This window comes from Ischnura elegans, chromosome 3 (genome assembly GCF_921293095.1).
Source record: "Ischnura elegans chromosome 3, ioIscEleg1.1, whole genome shotgun sequence".
Classification (NCBI taxonomy): domain Eukaryota; kingdom Metazoa; phylum Arthropoda; class Insecta; order Odonata; family Coenagrionidae; genus Ischnura; species Ischnura elegans.
In genome coordinates this window covers 21,620,438-21,638,234 of record NC_060248.1, presented here as the reverse complement: position 1 = coordinate 21,638,234, position 17,797 = coordinate 21,620,438, and the positions used below count along the sequence as shown (strand labels likewise).

At 36.8% G+C, this 17,797-nt stretch overlaps 3 protein-coding genes across 3 annotated transcripts in view; all 3 read right to left on the bottom strand.

Annotated features, from left to right (window-relative positions):
• Positions 1-17,797, bottom strand: part of LOC124155551 — a 40,022-nt gene that overhangs the window by 12,615 nt on the left and 9,610 nt on the right. The gene's annotated exons all lie outside the window — the stretch shown is intronic.
• On the bottom strand, positions 1,764-15,931 carry LOC124155553. The gene is made up of 6 exons (XM_046529474.1): positions 15,718-15,931; positions 15,254-15,625; positions 3,654-3,725; positions 2,804-3,060; positions 2,375-2,476; positions 1,764-1,955 (listed from the first exon to the last, which is right to left on the bottom strand). Exons 3-6 carry the CDS (start codon positions 3,671-3,673, stop codon positions 1,837-1,839), a joined length of 498 nt encoding a protein of 165 aa, XP_046385430.1. The 5' UTR covers positions 3,674-3,725; positions 15,254-15,625; positions 15,718-15,931; the 3' UTR covers positions 1,764-1,836.
• Positions 8,868-11,461, bottom strand: LOC124155552. Its single transcript, XM_046529473.1, has 4 exons — positions 11,188-11,461; positions 10,362-10,609; positions 9,477-9,578; positions 8,868-9,082 (listed from the first exon to the last, which is right to left on the bottom strand). The coding sequence occupies exons 1-4, from the start codon at positions 11,298-11,300 to the stop codon at positions 8,961-8,963; spliced, it is 585 nt and encodes a 194-aa protein (XP_046385429.1). The 5' UTR covers positions 11,301-11,461; the 3' UTR covers positions 8,868-8,960.

Here is a 17,797-nt window from a genome sequence, read left to right as displayed (position 1 = left end):
CATGCAATGGTGATATCATTTGGTAAACGGGTTGTTATATTCTTATCTGGACGATTACAATGCAGGTAATTTAGGAAATACTCTTTTAGATGAAAGTTCCTATTTTCGCCCCCACGTTAAAAGCAGTGATAATTCGATTTATCGATCTTAACTATGAATATCACCTTGGTTTTTTGGAGGACGCAAAAGTTAATCATCGGATGGAATTGAATCTAGCTGAATAGAAGATGGCATTTCCTAGTGGACTTCCCTCAGTAACCCTATCCAATGATGATAGTGGGGCATTTATGGGTAATGAAAGAATTCTATCAACAGGCGTGACTAGATAGTGAGATTAATTCAAAATTTGAAGCCGTATCGTTGAAGCAAATTAAGGGCATAGCAAATAGCCGAAGTTGGTTTTCCGCAGAAATTTACGATGCTTGCGCTGGCCGTGGGTGGCAAATTTGAAAGTATATTACCAATATGAATGAAGCTTACCTATGCTTCCCTATTTTAAGAGTTCGTCTTTTCCCAGGGATCACAATGAGTGCATTGAGGTAATACAAGAAGCATTTGATCATGATTGAGATCGAGTGTGCGAATCCAGATCCTTGAAGAATGTCGTTTGGTTTAACCATACCAACGCTGTTTTTTTTAATTTTGTGACCTTATTGTCAAAGCTTCATCAAACTTCATTATCAAGATTATTACTAGCCAACTCAATGAAATTAAGTTTATTAAGGCGATCGAGGAAAACGGTTTCATTCAGTTATCCCTACAATCAACATCAATCATCCCCACTACAAAACACATTATTTTCATTAACTGTGGCGCTCACTAAGGTTAAAAGGAATGTAATTCAACCCTATCTTGGCCACACATACCTAAGTAGATGTAGTGTTTCTGGAATAAATGCAGAATCAACTTAATAAAGCGTATGAAAATATATGAGAATCTAAAACTCCTTGCGTAAATTTTAATCGTGTTGCCTCTTAACCAGACCGAAGAGTATGGGTTGGGGCGAAGATGGAAAAAGCCATTGGCGGCTAAGACAAAGAACCATGGTCACTTTTCATACGAGTGCTGGAAGAGGCGAATGACTGAATTGAAAAGAGTTACTAGTGTCGGAAAGCAATATAACTTGCTATTATTCGGCGGGGCTTTGTATAATTTCGCTTAAACATATCCAAATCACCTACCCCTTTTACTCCTGTGGACATTATATAAATGTATATAGGTAGCCTAAGTCAAGCAAATTCTTCCCTCCCTCTCCTTTTTTTTCCCTCTCCCAAAAATTATTCCCTTCCCCCATCTCACGGTGCGACAATCAAAATTCCTGATCTGAATCACAGACAGTGATTTATAGAGTGACATCCCGACTTCCTTTTCCATCCTTTCCACCCACTGGTCCCTCGACGATTGTCTTCATCAAGCCATCATTTGTCAACATTTTTTGCCTATTCGCTTGCTCTATAATCTTCCGCCTCATGATAACATTAATAAACACCAGGTTACTTGCGGTAAAGTCAAAACGCGAAAATAGATCCGCCAGAGCCAAACCAAAATTTCATTTGCAGGAAGCAAAGTAAATGCATACCTACCTCATCAGTATAGATGGTGGGTTAAGGTCCATACCATTAACACCATTTATACCATGCAAAAAGCACAACTCTAGAAGTATCACTTGCGACAGCGGCGTCGTATTTGGGATCAATGGAGCACATCAAAGTGGGAAATTATTTTTTGAGAAGAATGAAATAACAAAAAATCAGATTTCACAACGATTTTTATTCCAGACAACACAGGGTACAAAAATATTGATGCACAGTTAAAAATGCACCAGATCCAGAGTAGTCATATGCGTAAGATGCGCTGTGCAGCGCCCTTTGGACGGCCAATCCTGCAGTCATTAGCAGACCAGCTCGAAGATGATGACGAAGTGGCAACTGGGAGACCGAGCACGCTGCTCATGGCTGGAAAGGAAAACAAAAAAAAGGATGTCAACGTAAATAATGAAAGACGGCAAGCAAAATCACAAGATTAATACATTTTAATGAATACAATTATACTACATGATAGCAACTTGCATCGCGTCTAATATCGAATAAATGTTCAACAAGGCCACAATAGAGAGAGCATATACTGAAGCCTATAGGATAGCCGCAATATGAGGATACATTCATTGCAGAGAAATGTAAGAATGATGAACATGGGACTAAAAGTGTTTAGGCGATAAAAATATATCATTACTGCCTTTGTACATGCAAGTGAATGCAGTTGAAGCTACCAAAGGGAAAAACTGAAATTAAATCCCAAATATGGCAGATAAAAGGTTTGACAACAATTAGATAATAAATGATAGCACCAATTGAGGCCTGCGACAAATGCTTACCATTGCGAGTGGCTTTCTTGGCTTTGCGCAAGGTGATCTTCATCAGCGATTGGCCACCCTTGGTGATGAACACAGGCTCATGTTTCTTCAAGGGAGATGAAACTGAAAAGAAATATGATCCAATTATACTTCTAAAAATTATAGATTTTGAAAAAGTAAACAAAAATAATTATATTAAGGACATGATCATCTGAAAGTTCAAACTACAACTTCAAATGTGAAGTGCACCACGAGCGTTTATTTTTTAAATGAAGTTATGTAATACAACAGATACAATGAGACAACATGTACACGCCAAAGAGTTATAGGTCCTCAGTCTATTTCAGGCTCACGTGTAGACAAGTAATACATGACTACATCTTCGTTTAATAGAGTACCTACTGCCACGAAATTCCATTGAGTCAGAAAAATAAATCCGTTCGTTCTCACCTCTCTTGGATATTAAAGTTTTCATCTCATAGGCCCCGTTGCCCGTGGGTGCAAAGGGTGCGGGTTGTCTCGTGTGCTGGTCGTTGGGGGTGCGGCGGAGGGCGCGGATGCGGACGTTGAGCGGCTCGGCTCTCTCCTTGTGGATGCGGCGGAGGTGCCGTCGGACGCGGGACCTAAGCTCCGGGTGCGACCTCACGTGCCACATCCACGACTTATTCACCAGGGCACACGACAGCAGAGAAGCCGGATCCAGCATCCTGAAATAAAATGAGAAATCAATAAAATATTATACCATATGGAAGGGATAACAATTATGTTTAAAGTGGTGTTTTAGCAAAACCACTGAACTGGAAAAAATGAATAGGTGGCAATTATTTCCAAGGGTTGCAATATGCAAATTCTTTTCAAAAAATAATTTCATATTCAAAGGTGGAAAGCTTAGGGTGTCATTAAAATTATTAGAGTTGTTATAAGACCTTTGTAAAAAGTACACTTTATTTGGTTATGATTAGCGATTAATTTTATTATGGTTAGCAAACATAAATCCAACATATTATATTCTTAGTTCATAAATTTATTTTCTTCCAATTTGTAATACAGAATTTCTTTACCATCAAACAGTTCATCCATAATGCAACTCATCAATTCATAAGATAAAAGAATATAAATGCATCGTTTACTTACTAATGAATTGCCGTTTGTTATAATAAATTTATCAAAACAACTAAAGACAATTTATTTATAGAGTCAGGGATTAATTACTATGTGAATATTTTAGTAGATATTAACCGTAAATATTTACTAATATAAATATTATATTAAAATAGAATAATAAGAGGATTAAACTAACCTCAATATGTTGATGACCATCTCCGGAGGGAGGCTTCCAAGGATGTCGAAGCGAGGAGTATCATCATCAGTCCTGCTTCCCATGAAGCACAGAAGAGATTTGAACGAATCCATTGCAATGCGACAGAAATGCGCAACAACAAAATAGTGCAACAGATGTGATGCAAGCAAATGCAATCCACGAGATACTCGACGTCAAATTACTATTATGCTCTCAACCACTCTGTTCGCGAAGCGCAGGAAAAATGTGCAGTCACAGAATTGAGGTCCCCTATTTATAGCCCTAGTGCACCGTTGCAATTGCAGCAACCCACCCCCACGTACTCCCCCGCCCCTTGAAGTGGATGGTGTAAATACACGATACCATTGGCGCATTCCGTAACAGATTTTAGAGCAAGCCTCATTCTCATTGGCCATCCAATGCATTCCGAGGAAATTATTTTCCAACTGACAAAAATCATAATAATTTGTAATATTAAAGTGGCTAATTCATAAAAATGATATTTAGAATCATAGCAAATCCTATTTATTAAAGGTTTTCCAGTTTTCGTGAAATCGCAAAATATAGTTTAATAATTGTAAAGAAAACATAATTTTCAGAATAAACACTAATATGGCTTGTTATGAAGGAAAATAATCTTACCATCGATAATGAGGAACAATAAGTAATTATAAATTAACTCTTTATATAAAAATGAAAGAACCTGCAAATTTTTCAAAGTTCATTACCAGCGTATTCGAAATATAAAATTATCTTAAGTTTAAATCATACTTTACATTAAGTTAACTGCGAAACAGCTCCATCTTTAAATTATTATTACACAATTAATTTGAGTAAAACCAAATGGAAGACATGAGTGTACGATTCCATTTCTGTATGTAATTTGTGCATTTATAAATTTGAAGAGAGATACATAAAATTGCATTTATGTTCAAATTTTAGTTTGAAATGTTATCAAAGATCTCGAGAGCATAAATATGCTTTCCTTTTATTTGTGGGAGCAAGGTCAAATTCGAGGAAATTAATAATGTTGGTGACTGATCACCCCATGCCGAATACCTTGGAGTTGGCTCGCAGAAGAATAGAAAACCAGATGGAAAATAGGCGCGAAGACAGCACTCACAAAATATGTACATACAACTATTCATTAAATAGTAAAGCTAGGTAGGACCCTATCGGAGCAGGGGCCGCGATTAAGGGAGTGATTAGTTAGGACAGTTACTGCCAAGTTCCGGAAATTTCTTATCTATCGCCTTCTCATCGTTCTGGTTTTTCGAAATATATCTGGACGAATTGCACCCTCTTCTCACTTTCAACTCCAAATCACATGTATAACCTTAGATATGCATAAAATTATATAACTTACTTGTAAATTTTCAATATCCACTTATAAATAAGGCACTTTCGTTCCTTCCTTCAAGTCACACGTTGCCTGCACACACACATTGGTCGGTTATTGTCGTCGCCCTGCATACAAAGAACATTCACTCTTTTCCACCGGTGCCACTCTACGCAGCTTACCCCACCAAATTCATCACTCCATTCACTCAAACAAACACGCACCGCTTGTTTTCCCTTCCCATTACTACCAAAAGTTTGTACCATGACCACTAATTTCACATTACACAAAATCATACCATATGGATTAATTCCTTCCGCATTGAACTTCGGTTTCTCATGATTTCCCATTGGTTTTGATATGATTCGTCTCCATGCTAGTCACCAGCTCTCAGGCACCTCTGTCTTTCTGTTAAGTATTCAAAAATGAAATTGGAAACCTTTTATATAGTCACGAAATGCGATAAATAATGTGGAAATTTTAGCACGGATTTAATACTCACTCATTAATGAAAATTTGACCACTTCTACCCTTCGCACAGAAATAATTGTTCGCTCACTCATTTGAAGAACTGCAATTTCACTTGATGCAGTGGAGTGTACCTTGTCCAAATTGAAATATTCTGCGTGCGCAAGCGGTCACAGAATGAACTTCTTTCCTACGATGAGGAGACGAAACTGGCATCGCCAAGAATTGTCGACCTTCGTTGCTATGCGAAGAGTACGAATCGAAGGTATCATGTTATTTTACCGGAATTTCCACACTGTTCGAAATAAAATGGTGAGGCCGAGAGAGAATGCGATTATCAATCATGCCCTTGAGAAACCAAGGAAAGACGTTGGAGGAATGTTGTTTAAAAGGCCTTGAAATATTGGGTTATATAGTTAGGAATGACAGAGAATTTGTTATCTCCTTTACCCATGCCTATTTTAGGACAGCAGTTGGCCTTACACCAGCTCTCGAACGGGTTTGGTCCCCTGTGAGCCGATGCCGCCACAATTTTCGAGTGAAATGGAGTCATGAGATAGGAACTTGTCTTTCAGTGGGGCTCAATCCATAACCCCTGCCAGAAAATTTTGAATGAGTTCCTCGAATTTATAAATTAACATCTCAAGTACTACCATCTGAGTGCTAGGTATCATTGGCGGAATAGGGACTTAGTTTAAGAGTGACCAAATCACTACGCTTCTTGGCTCCCTCGCCATAGGCAATACACCCTGACAAATCGGAAAACATTAGATCTCTCAGATCATTAGACAGATAACCAATAAAACATAATAGCCGGTATTTCATCAACATCATTTGCTGAGAAAAAATTGCATTAAATAAAGGTTCTCAGTATGTTTTTCAAAAACCCCAGTTTTCATATTCCTAGTAGTGCGATACTTCTTTGCATGGGGCTGGAGCTGCCTTCGTTCACTGATTCATTTCATAATGCTTCAAGTAAAGCGCAATAGCCGGATTTGTTAGGGCACGTAAATGAAATAAAATATGTTATTATAATTCCCGTAAATAATCACTTTAACTCCCAAAAGTTATGTGAGCGGAAAATTTTCTGCAAAGAAGAATAAGGTTATATTGTTCTGTGCAGTGTTTCAGCCGCATTGCAATGTCGTCGCCGATTTGGGACATGCACTTACAACTGTAATTGAGCATAACCGGCGAGCCACTTCTCGGAACCGTCGTAAACCACTTCGAATCCGCTGTAAGCCTTACCTTTAGTTGTAAATTCTTTTTGAAAATAAATGTGTCAAGATGAGAAAGAGGTAGATCGAGAGGAAGATTGGGTTGGAGGAGAGGGAAGTAAGAATTTGGATCTTGGGCCGCCCCGTCAAACGGTGCTGAAATGGGAGTCCTTCAACTCCAACTAATAGCCTCTGCTGCGTACGGATAGCTTCATGCCTGATTGAGTCCTCCCTCAAATCATTAGCCCAATCGCGGTCGCGACTATTTTTCAGCAGGTACCCTAATGGCAAGTAACACTGCGACCTGTGCATCTAATATACTTCTTGAGTCACTGGAACCAATGTTTCAGCAGTAATAATACAGGATTTTATTCAATTATCTCCAGGCATGTTCGAAACATCAGCCGCTAAATACCGATCAGTCTTAATTTATTTATTTGGTATAAGGAAAAGCTACGCGTTAAGGAAGGATGCAAATTTATAGATCACTTATATCAATGAAAAATTAAACAAAATAGATATTTACATTACAAATCAAACTGTAAAAATAAGAAAAAGCGATGGCGTGGCCTTATATTCACTATTTACCAGATATATTGTTATTTTTCATTCGTTGAGATGATTCGAAATGAGTTAAATCATTAATCGATAAAGAAAGGGGATCTCTGCCAGTCTGGAGAGAATTAATTTAAGCGTAAAGGCGGTAGAAAATAGAATGCCTAATAATTGATATGGGATAGAAATTTAAATTCAACTACATCAGAGACGAAGACAAATTGATTTTTAAGGGAACTTTGCATTATGAAATAGGTCATCCGATAGTGAATTAGAGTTCCTCATCTTTTACCAAATCTGCTCTAATCCTACGCAGACCTTATAAAAAATTTACAGATATTATGTTATAAGTATAGGATACGTCTAAGGGATCCTCCAAAAAATTATAACATTGGTTCAAGAAGTAATAAGAATTATATACTTTTATATTTTGATGATTTCACTAGAAAATAGAACACACATAAATAGAACGATACAATATTAATATTAAAATATCGATGAAACGACAACATAATCCGAATAGTTTCAAAAACTTTAGAGGCTACCTATATTCTAAATGGTACTAATCAGGGTATAAAAGATATTTAGATAAAAGTGACACTGTCTGCATTATGCTGAAGGGAGTCCCCGCAGTCCCTTAGGCGACGAAAAGTCGAACTCGAGACTCCAAGCTGCGGGTCAGAATTTAGGTCGTAACGTAAATTCCCCGAGTCTGACTAGGGCATTAAATATCATCCTGGGAGGGTCACACATCCTAGTAAAAAGGTTAATACCTTGGTTTTCCATCTGCCAATATCAAATTCCATCTACTCTCTGAGGTCGAGTTTCAATATTAATAGATCACAAATTCAAAACAAAAGGGTAAACCCGGAATTGGCCTCTTTTAGTTCGGTAGTGTTTCATATGAATAGTGTCAATGATCGTAGCCACCAATGCTTCCTCAAATTCCTAATGATGCATCAAAAATACCAAAAAAAACGGCAATAGCTTATTTTGCAAAGAGTATCGGAAAAAGTTTATCTTCCTGGTGTATAAAAATAATTTCAATCATCCATAATCGAAGAAACATATACACATTCATTTCCGATTATTCCTGTATTAATCGTTACATTAATGTTGTTAATTGGTAAATTAGGATAGAATATATACAAATTAATATTAAATAAATACTATAAATAGGCATAATTAAATAAAATCAGGATTGGTGAAAAAGGATGTAAAAAATGTTTTCAACCCATTAGGCAACCTAACTATCAAAACCTATAGAAATTAAGGGCCCTCATAAATATCTTATTGCATGCCTCAGTATCCTTATCACACCCTTAAGTCTGTTCTCAATGACAGGGAATGCCTTCCAAGAGGGTAGGATACTCATGTAGTGCGGACCATAAATTCGACCTTCATGTACTGTCCATGTGTGGCTAAAGAAAGCGGATATTACATGATCGGATCGTTCTGAGACTGAATGACGGCTGAGAGCAGGGTATCACCTACGAAATCGCTGCAGCGTCGTATATGCTACCAATGTAACTAATAGGGGGAAACGTTTCCTAATTCAAAACATAGGGACTGCTGGGAAGGCATGATGGGAAATTGACTTATAAAAAAGAATGAAAGAACAAAAAAATCTGGTTTCACATCAGTTTTTATTCCAGACAACTCACGGTACAAAAATATTGATGCAGAGTTAAAAATCCAGAGTAAAAATCCAAAACTGATCCAGAGTAGTCATATGCGTAAGATCCGCTGTGCAGCAGTCTTCGGACGGCCAATTCTGCAGTCATTAGCAGATGATCGGGTCGAAGATGGAGACACGGTAGTAGCAGGGAGACCAAGCACGTTACTCATGGCTAGAAAGACAAGGAAAATTGGATGTTAACACAACTATATAAAGACGGCAAGAAAAAGCTTTAGATGAAACTACATTATTTCCATGTTACAAAATTGAATTAGGTTACTTATCGGATAGGGTCGTATATAGAACCAAAGGCAGAACAGAGAGAAAAATTTCACTGAAACTAGCTGAGATAAATTATAACTTTGATTGCATTAAGTTTGATGAACATTGGACCAAAAGTGCTTAGATAATCCTACGGTAACATAATTCTTAACTGCTACTGTACTGTATATAACTGTGCAGTTAAAACTCCAGTGACAGAAACGGCATTTAATCCCCAATATGACAAGTAAAAAGATAAATAGATAGAGATGAAAGCACAAAATGAGGCATCAAAAAATGCTTACCATTGCGAGTGACTTTTTTGGCCTTGCGTAGGGTCATCTTCATCAGCGACCGGCCACCCTTGGTAATGACCACAGGCTCATGTTTTCTCACGGGAGATAAAACTGAAAAGAATAACGCGATTATATTTCTACAAAGTACAATTGAGTATAACATTTATTATGGAACATTAAAATTAGCAACAGAGATTGGCATGATTTCAAGGAAATAATCTCTTTAAAATAATGTATTATCTATAAGTTCATATTCCAATGATATTACACCACAAGCAAGTATCCTTGGAATGAAGGTATGTATTACTATATATCCATGTGATAATTCCCAAAGAGAATTCCAAAAGTTATTGATTAATGTCAAACTGATAGATGGTAACATGGCAGCATTATTACATTATGTAAATCAGTTAATATGTAATAAAGTTACAGTTATTAAAGGCACACATCACGATTCATTTTAGTGGAACACACAAAGTAAATTCAACAAACCGTGGATAGGTTTCAAATTTTCAAGACAGGTGAAATGTTTGCGGATGTGTCTTGATTGCTTAAATATATATTTAATACTAAAAACTGAAAATTATGAGCATTGTATCACTCCATCCTAATTTATTATTTTTTGAACTCAGAGAAAGACACAACAATATAACATTATACATGGCATCGAATTAAACTTTAAGCAAGAAAAATGAGAAACTAACGCGAATAGAACATATTTTATCCTTAACCAATAGTGCTTCGGAACTAAGTAAGGGTCCGAATCCTTTTTCAATATGAATGGTGTGCCAAAATAATTCACAATTGGGGGCAGACAAGTCATATTTTTTAGTCGAGCACGGTAACCAAATTCCATCGCACCATTATATGATCAAGCGACGTATTTATTCTCACCTCGATTGCATCGTATGGTCTTCATCTCATAGGCCTCGTTGCCCGTTGGCTTAAAGGGTGCGGGTGGTCTCGGGTTCTGGCCGTTGGGGGCGCGGCGGATGCGGACGTTGAGCGGCTCGGCCCTCTCCTTCCGGATGCGGCGGAGGTGCCGTCGGACGCGGGAACGAAGCTCCGGGTGCGACCTCACGTACCACATCCACGACTTATTCACCAGGGCACAAGACAGCAGAGAAGCCGGATCCAACATCCTGGAAATAAATATACAGTTAATATAATATCGAAATAAGGCCATGGAAACAATAATAATTATGTTTAGAGTGATGAAAATTAGCCAGAAATACGTAACTGACGATGATTTACTGATCGAAAACTGTTAATAATTTCCGCAGTTGCCTCTGATAATTGATTTCAAAAACAGATATTCATTTGAAATTGTATAATTAAAACCGCTGTGTGGAAAATACAAAGCAGTTAATTTTAGTATGCTTAACGTACAGAAATGCCACCCAATATTGTCTTCATACATTTGCGTATGGAGAGAATTATAATAGCGTGTATAAACGCTTAATTTTAAAATTGAAGAACGACTAAATTCAACAATCAAAACAATAAGGCTATTCATGATAATCAACAGTAAACTGTTCCAAGCAAGTTGCCATTTATAAATCAATAAGCATGCAGTAATGGCAGTATGGATAAGTATGTTTCTTGATGAAATAAAAAAAGTCTGGAAATAATATAACTGGGATTAAATGTGAATATTTTTGTAGTTATTAAAAATAACTGTATATTAATAAGAAATAAAAAAGAAGATGAAAAGACCCACCTCAATATGTTGATAACCATCTCCGGAGGGAGACTTCCAAGGATGTCGAAGCGAGGAGCATCATCATCAGTCCTGCTCCCCATGAAGCACATTAGCGAGAAGAAAGAATCCATGACAATGCACGAGATATGCGCGCAACAAAAGTGCAACAGGAGATGCAACCACAATATACTGTAAGTCAAATCACTTGTATACTCTCAACCACTCTGTTCGCGAAGCGCAGGGAAAATGTTCAGACCCTAAGAAGAGGTCCCCTATTTATACGCCTGGTGCACCGTTGCAATTGCAGCGACCCTCCCCCCCCCCCCCCCACTCACTCCTTGAAGTGAAAGGTGCAACAAGATGATGCTATTGGCCCATTCCGTAACGGATTTTAAGGCATGCCTCTTCCTCATTGGCCATCAAACGCATTCGTGGAAATTATTTTTAATTGACGAAACAAAAAAAATAATTAATGCGATTTAATTCATAAAGAAGAAATTAAAAATATAATAAAGCCCTATTTAATTATTAGAGGCCTGCCAATCATCTCAAACTCGCAAAATTTAAGATAATATAATGGCAGAAAAATATAAATTTTCACAAACTAATATGGCTTGAAGGTAATGAAAATAGACTTTCCATCGGTAATAACATAAAATAATTAATTCAAAATATACCTTCATATTAAATGAAGCAATGACCAATATTTTCAGGCCTCATTGACAAAAAATTCTAAATGCAAATTCTGATTAATTTTATATGTTAAATTCCCTCCAAATTGAGTAACTTCCGAAGCAGCTCCATCCATTACAATTTGTCAATGAATTTATCCATAAAAACTTGTGAAATATGTGTAAAACCAGATTGAAGACAAAGTGTGTGATGCAATTATGAAAAAAATGTCCGCATTTGAAAGATAAAGAGATATTTGAAGCAAATTTCAACTTCTTAAGAAAATTTGTCAAATATCTCAGGACTCTAAATGTGATTTAACTTTCGTCGCAGTAGCAAATTCAATATGGAGGAAATAAGTAGTACAATATATTTTGGATACAACTGGCTTTTGTATTCAAAATGGACTATCTAAAATTAAATTCCACGCCGAATACCTTATAGGTGGATTTCATGTGCTCGAGTGAATCAATTAATGCCATGTAATATACTCTAGTTCATTACATTTTTTCCGTATCAAAATATTCATATCCATTGGGCTCACATCATGGAAATTATATTTATATTGGCCATGAAACAATACTAGTAAACAATACTGAAATTAAACTATACTAGTGGGGCTAAATATCAAATAACAACGTTGGTTCAGCAAAGGAATGATGAGCAAAAAAATTTTTCACGCGAATGTACAAAAATATATCCATTATCATCCGCTAAATGCATTATTTATAAAAACACTGCACCCTCACAAAGTAGTTGTGTGTTGGAAAAATTTCATCGCACGGACTCATATGCACAGCACACGGGATATGATCTTGTTGGTAATTTTGAGGTTTCAAATAATATCTGAAATGTGGTAGGTGTTTTATTCGTGTATCGGTAAAGATATTTTGTGTGACTCTTACAACGATCTGCAGAAATATCCGGAAACAAAATGGAGAAGAAATACTTTTTTCCCAACAAGAGGAAGGACCCTTGCATAATAATTTGTCAATTAAAATCCAACCAAGAAGCTTTCCACTAAATTTCTTTTTCAATGACCACGCAATAATATCAGAGAAGCATTCAAAAATCAATTACCGAACAAAGTACCTCTATTCTAATAGCCTGTGTATACGTCTCATTGGGTTTGCATCAAAAGCTAAGTAACATATAGTTAATGTATGTTTTATAAAAACACTACACCCTCACTAGCACAATCGGGATAGTTTGCATGGTATGATATAGATCACAGATGATGCTACAATCCTAAACTCCCGTATACAATCATTGTTTCAAGGTAGCACTATTAGTAGTAGTACCGTGATGAAATGTAAGCCAATATTTTCACAAATATTTTCCGTATATTCGGATTGAACTATCACGATTTTGCTATACACACTAAACATTATGATAATCTTATTTCGTGAAAGGCCCATGCCAAATTTAACCTGAGTGGGACGAACGAAACAAGGAACCATTTCCGTCGAGCATTTTGAGTTGAAAACTCTTTACCCTATCAAACACAATGTATGTGAGCTGGGGTATTCCAGGTGAGCGTAAATTTCAGTAGTTAGAGCTACTACTATTAAAGAGATAGCCTGTTGGGAATAATGATGAACTGGGGTAGACTATAGTGATTTCCGAAGGACCCTAATCATTTCGGATTAATAATGACACTAAAATGTATAGTTCTATCAAGGAAACGATGATTAGCGTAAAGAGTAAATTGTATTTGGTGAAAGGAAATAATACCCACAAAAATGTGCATTTATTATTTCGCATGTGATATTTTACTAAGTAGTGCGATTGCAAGGTACCTATTGCACGTCGCAGGGTGATGAATAATCACCCCCTGCTAATCACTCAAGAAGTTAGCTCTTTGATTATGATGGTGAAATGTATAGACGATAGTGATTTCCGAAGAACACTAAGCATTTCAGATTAATTACAAAATTAAAATGTAAGTGAGAATAAAAAGGTAACTTCTCCCCTATCTAAACTTCCCTTCTTTTTAGCAATACCTTTGGCACGATGTGTTTGGGAAAGTATTTGCCAGTCGCAGGGATCTGCTTAAATCATATCCAGGGTAATACATTTAAGAGGCATTGGGCAGACAAATTATCCCGAGGACAACCCACGCTTAATTTTTGAATTATACCATATAAAAATTGAATCGACATGCCCTAAATAATTGCAGCTTCCATTTCAGCTACCTAGGAAGCACGGTTTCATGCAGCACTAACTGTAGACCAGAAGAAGGTTAATGATGACCATATAAAAGCTAAATAACTACATAAACTTATTATTAACAAAATTATCAATATTGAAATTGCATTATTTAAGGGCAAATTTGATTATATATTGAAGTCAAGAGTAAATTAAAATGTCTTCAAACAGCGAATCAAAGAATAAATTTGAGAATTCCGACAACCACACGTTAGAAAAATTCCTCCTCTTCGATCTTAAAACATAATTTCATACCAATAACACTGATTATTTCTTGCTCCACAAATATATTATTATTTTACAATTCCATTTCCTTCCACATGATATAATTTCTGTCTCAAAAGGTATTTGCCTCAGATGTTAAATTGAACACCAACTCAAATAGACAAAGTCGAGGTTTGAATTTTTTCCATAGAATTCGTAATTATCCGTCACCCATACGTTAACAATTCTAACTGTAAACCCTTTAAATACTTACAAAAGCTCCTTCACCTATCACAATGCATTAACCTAAAACACACTACTTATTTTCCTTTACCGCAATGTTTCTGAGTGATATGCAAGGTCCCCTCATTAAAGAACGGTTAAAAGATTTACCCTAAATATTTAGAAGAAAATAAAGCGCACCTATTTTTTTAGCGCTAAGATTATTTAAACTAAAAGAATTACGATATCAGTGAGTTATATGTTAACATCAGCATCTGCCAAACACCTTTGAGGTGGATCTCGCCAGTGCTTTGTATGGGTTTTGAAATTAAATCATACGAGAGGACTTCCCCCGAATATGTTAGAATCGGACGCACAAATTACAGATTTTAATTATTTCCCAGCGAACTTAGGAAGCAAAATCTCCATAGGTTTTCCACCGGGTAAGATATTCTGATCTTTGCCAATAACATGCTATAAAAATTCCTCACCGTTGGAGGGTTTTTCTTTTTCACTAATGTGCATGTATTTATTTTAATATAAGTAATCTTCAAGTAATATTTTATTATCATGTTGTGTGAATGTTCCGATCTTCCTGCATTCCCGCGATTAAGGGAGCGGTTATTTGTGGCGGGTGCTGTTCTGAAAAATCCCATATCACTAAGAATATCATCGTTCGCCTCGTTCCAAATATATTCAAACAAATTGCACCCTCTTCTCATTTTTTACACATAGTCACAAGTACGGCCTAGATAATCCATAAAATTACATTACTTACTTGGAAAGTTATATCATCCAGTTTGGAATAGGGAGCCTCCGATCTTCCCCTTGAGACACACGTTGGCTGCAGACACACAGTGGTCGGCTTGCTGCACACGAAGCACATTCACTATTACCGATCAATGCTTCTCTACGCACCTTACCCCACCAAATTCATCACTCCATTCACTCAAATAAAAACGCACCGCTTCTTCTTCTTTTTCCCATCACTACCAAAATTATGTACCATGATCACAAATTCCACATCACACAACACTACATCAAATGGATTAAATCCTTCCGCACTTAACTTCCGATTCTTGTGATTTTCCATTGGTTTTGAAATACTTCGCCTCCATGCTCGTCCACAGCTCTCAGGCATATCTTTTTTCTGTTCAGTACACAAAAAAAGGAATCGTAAGCCACAAATATCGTCACAACATGGAATAAAATAATGAGAAAATGCAGTCACGAAGTAAATACTCACTCAGTCATGAAAAGTTGAGCACATTTCCTCTTCGAACAGAAATTGTTTTTCGCTCAATTTTCTGGAGATATTACACACTTCAGAATGTAATTTTGGATCGCGCCTCGTTCAAGCTAAAATATCCTCAATGCACACGGCATTACTGAACGAACTGCTTGCCTACGATGCAGAGACTAAACTGGTTTCGCCAAGAACTGTGCACCTTCGCTGCTGTGCGAAGAGTTCGAATCCGATAAGACGGGCATTTTACCGGACTGTTTTTGCCGTTCGGAATGAAGCTTAGAAGTTAAGGAGTGAATGCAACTATCATGCACGTCTCTGTCAAACCAAGGATAAACTTGGGAGGGAAGTTCTTTAAAAGGTCGTTGAAACATTGCGTAAGATAGTAATGACGGAGGATTAGGTAGGTATTTCATTCCTCCTTGCGTAATTTTGGGTAATAGATGACCTGGAACCAGCTATCGTACGAGTTTTTTCCATGGTGAATCGATATCGTCTTTATTTTCGAGTGTTATGGAGCTATTAGAGAGGACACTTGTCTTTTAATGGCGTCCCTTCTCATGTATCTTCTATATTATTTCTACTGTATAGATACCTTTTTCTCAACTTATACGCAACCAAACTTTACAAATGAGGTACCAAAATGCACATAATTTATCAGAGAACATGCGACGGCATATCTTACTTCCTAAGTATTGCTATTGTTTCCTAAAATTGGTTTTTAAATAATAAAAAAAAACAAAACCCGGTAAATATTCCTGACGTTAACGGCGCACAAACGGATACATTTGTTCATTTGCAACAATATCTCGCATTCTTTATAGAAATTTTATCAAAATGCGGCTGATTCCACATTCAAGTCTCCTGTTGATAAGCTTAAGGTTGGATGGCGATATTTGGTGGAACTTGTTCGCAGGAAACATAATGAAATACACTTTTGTATGTTCCACAAGAGTTTTTAATCCCGACCTAGGTTTCGGCAGTACACACTGTCATTATCAAGGTGAATATACAAACATTTTGCGAGCTTATATAGCTTAGGGAGAGGGGGCTAAGGCAGGGAGGAGGTGGTGATGGTGGGAGGGGAAAGCTAACGAGGAATACTTTCCTCAAGGTCAGTGGGTTTACTTGCCGAGTCCAGCAGAACTGATAATAAAGGGGAGGAGTTGGAGGGGTACAAAAGGTCGTTAACCACCCTTACATTTTTGTTTCGACATGCTCTTAAAATTTCCAACTGCTCAAGAAAATCCATCTTTCTACCTTTACACACATTGTGGAGAACCTTGACATTGAAATCACTGCTATGGTTGCAGTCTAACAGATGTTTGGCAAAATTAGAGGTTGAATCGCCTCTTACCCAACACTTCATATGTTCATTTGTTCTAGTTTTATTATCTTCCAAGAAGTCCATAAAAATCTCTGCTAATACAGGTGAAATTGGTGATCCCATAGCCAAACCATGATTTGATTTATAGAATTTGTTGTCAAAAATAAAATAGTTTTGTGAAATACATAGATTTAAAAGCATGTTCAGTTCAACAGATAGTCTGGTATCACCCGAGCGGGCTTTAACCAAATCCACTGCAATGCGAGTGGCTTCTTTAGCGGGTACAGAGGTAAACAGATTAGAGACATCGAAGGATATCAGTTTGCCATTGGGCGGAACAGTCAAATGAGATAATTTCTTGGTAAGGTCAACAGAATTGATGATACTCCTTTTAGATTTAAAACCAGATAAATCTCTTAAGATAATATTTAATTTTGTGGCAAGTTTGTGTGTAGGGGCAGTGACATGTGATACTATTGGTCGCACAGGAACATTTTCTTTATGGGTTTTCGGTAGTCCATAGAGTCTGGGGGGTAACGGATTCATATTTATAAATCTCCACTTATCAGAAGAATTTATCAGGCTACTGCATTGAGCAAGTTTTTCTCTAACACTCTTTTGATATTTGTTAGTGGGGTCTTTAGGCATTAGCTCAAAATTATTGTTTGTCAGGAAAGTATGAACTTTGTATAAATAGTCATCATTGGATAAAATTACAATGGTATTACCTTTGTCTGCTTTGGTTAAAA

What these genes read in the sequence shown, in the direction of transcription:
- LOC124155553 (XM_046529474.1), bottom strand. Translation starts at nt 3,673, where the DNA reads ATGGTCATCAACATATTGAG. An exon ending in ATGGTCATCAACATATTGAG is followed by an intron (nt 3,061 to 3,653) that starts GTTAGTTTAATC and finishes ATTTTATTTCAG; the next exon opens with GATGCTGGATCCGGCTTCTC. An exon ending in CAAGAAAGCCACTCGCAATG is followed by an intron (nt 1,956 to 2,374) that starts GTAAGCATTTGT and finishes TTTCCTTTCCAG; the next exon opens with CCATGAGCAGCGTGCTCGGT.
- LOC124155552 (XM_046529473.1), bottom strand. Translation starts at nt 11,300, where the DNA reads ATGGATTCTTTCTTCTCGCTAATGTGCTTCATGGGGAGCAGGACTGAT. An exon ending in ATGGTTATCAACATATTGAG is followed by an intron (nt 10,610 to 11,187) that starts GTGGGTCTTTTC and finishes ATTTATTTCCAG; the next exon opens with GATGTTGGATCCGGCTTCTC. An exon ending in CAAAAAAGTCACTCGCAATG is followed by an intron (nt 9,083 to 9,476) that starts GTAAGCATTTTT and finishes TTGTCTTTCTAG; the next exon opens with CCATGAGTAACGTGCTTGGT.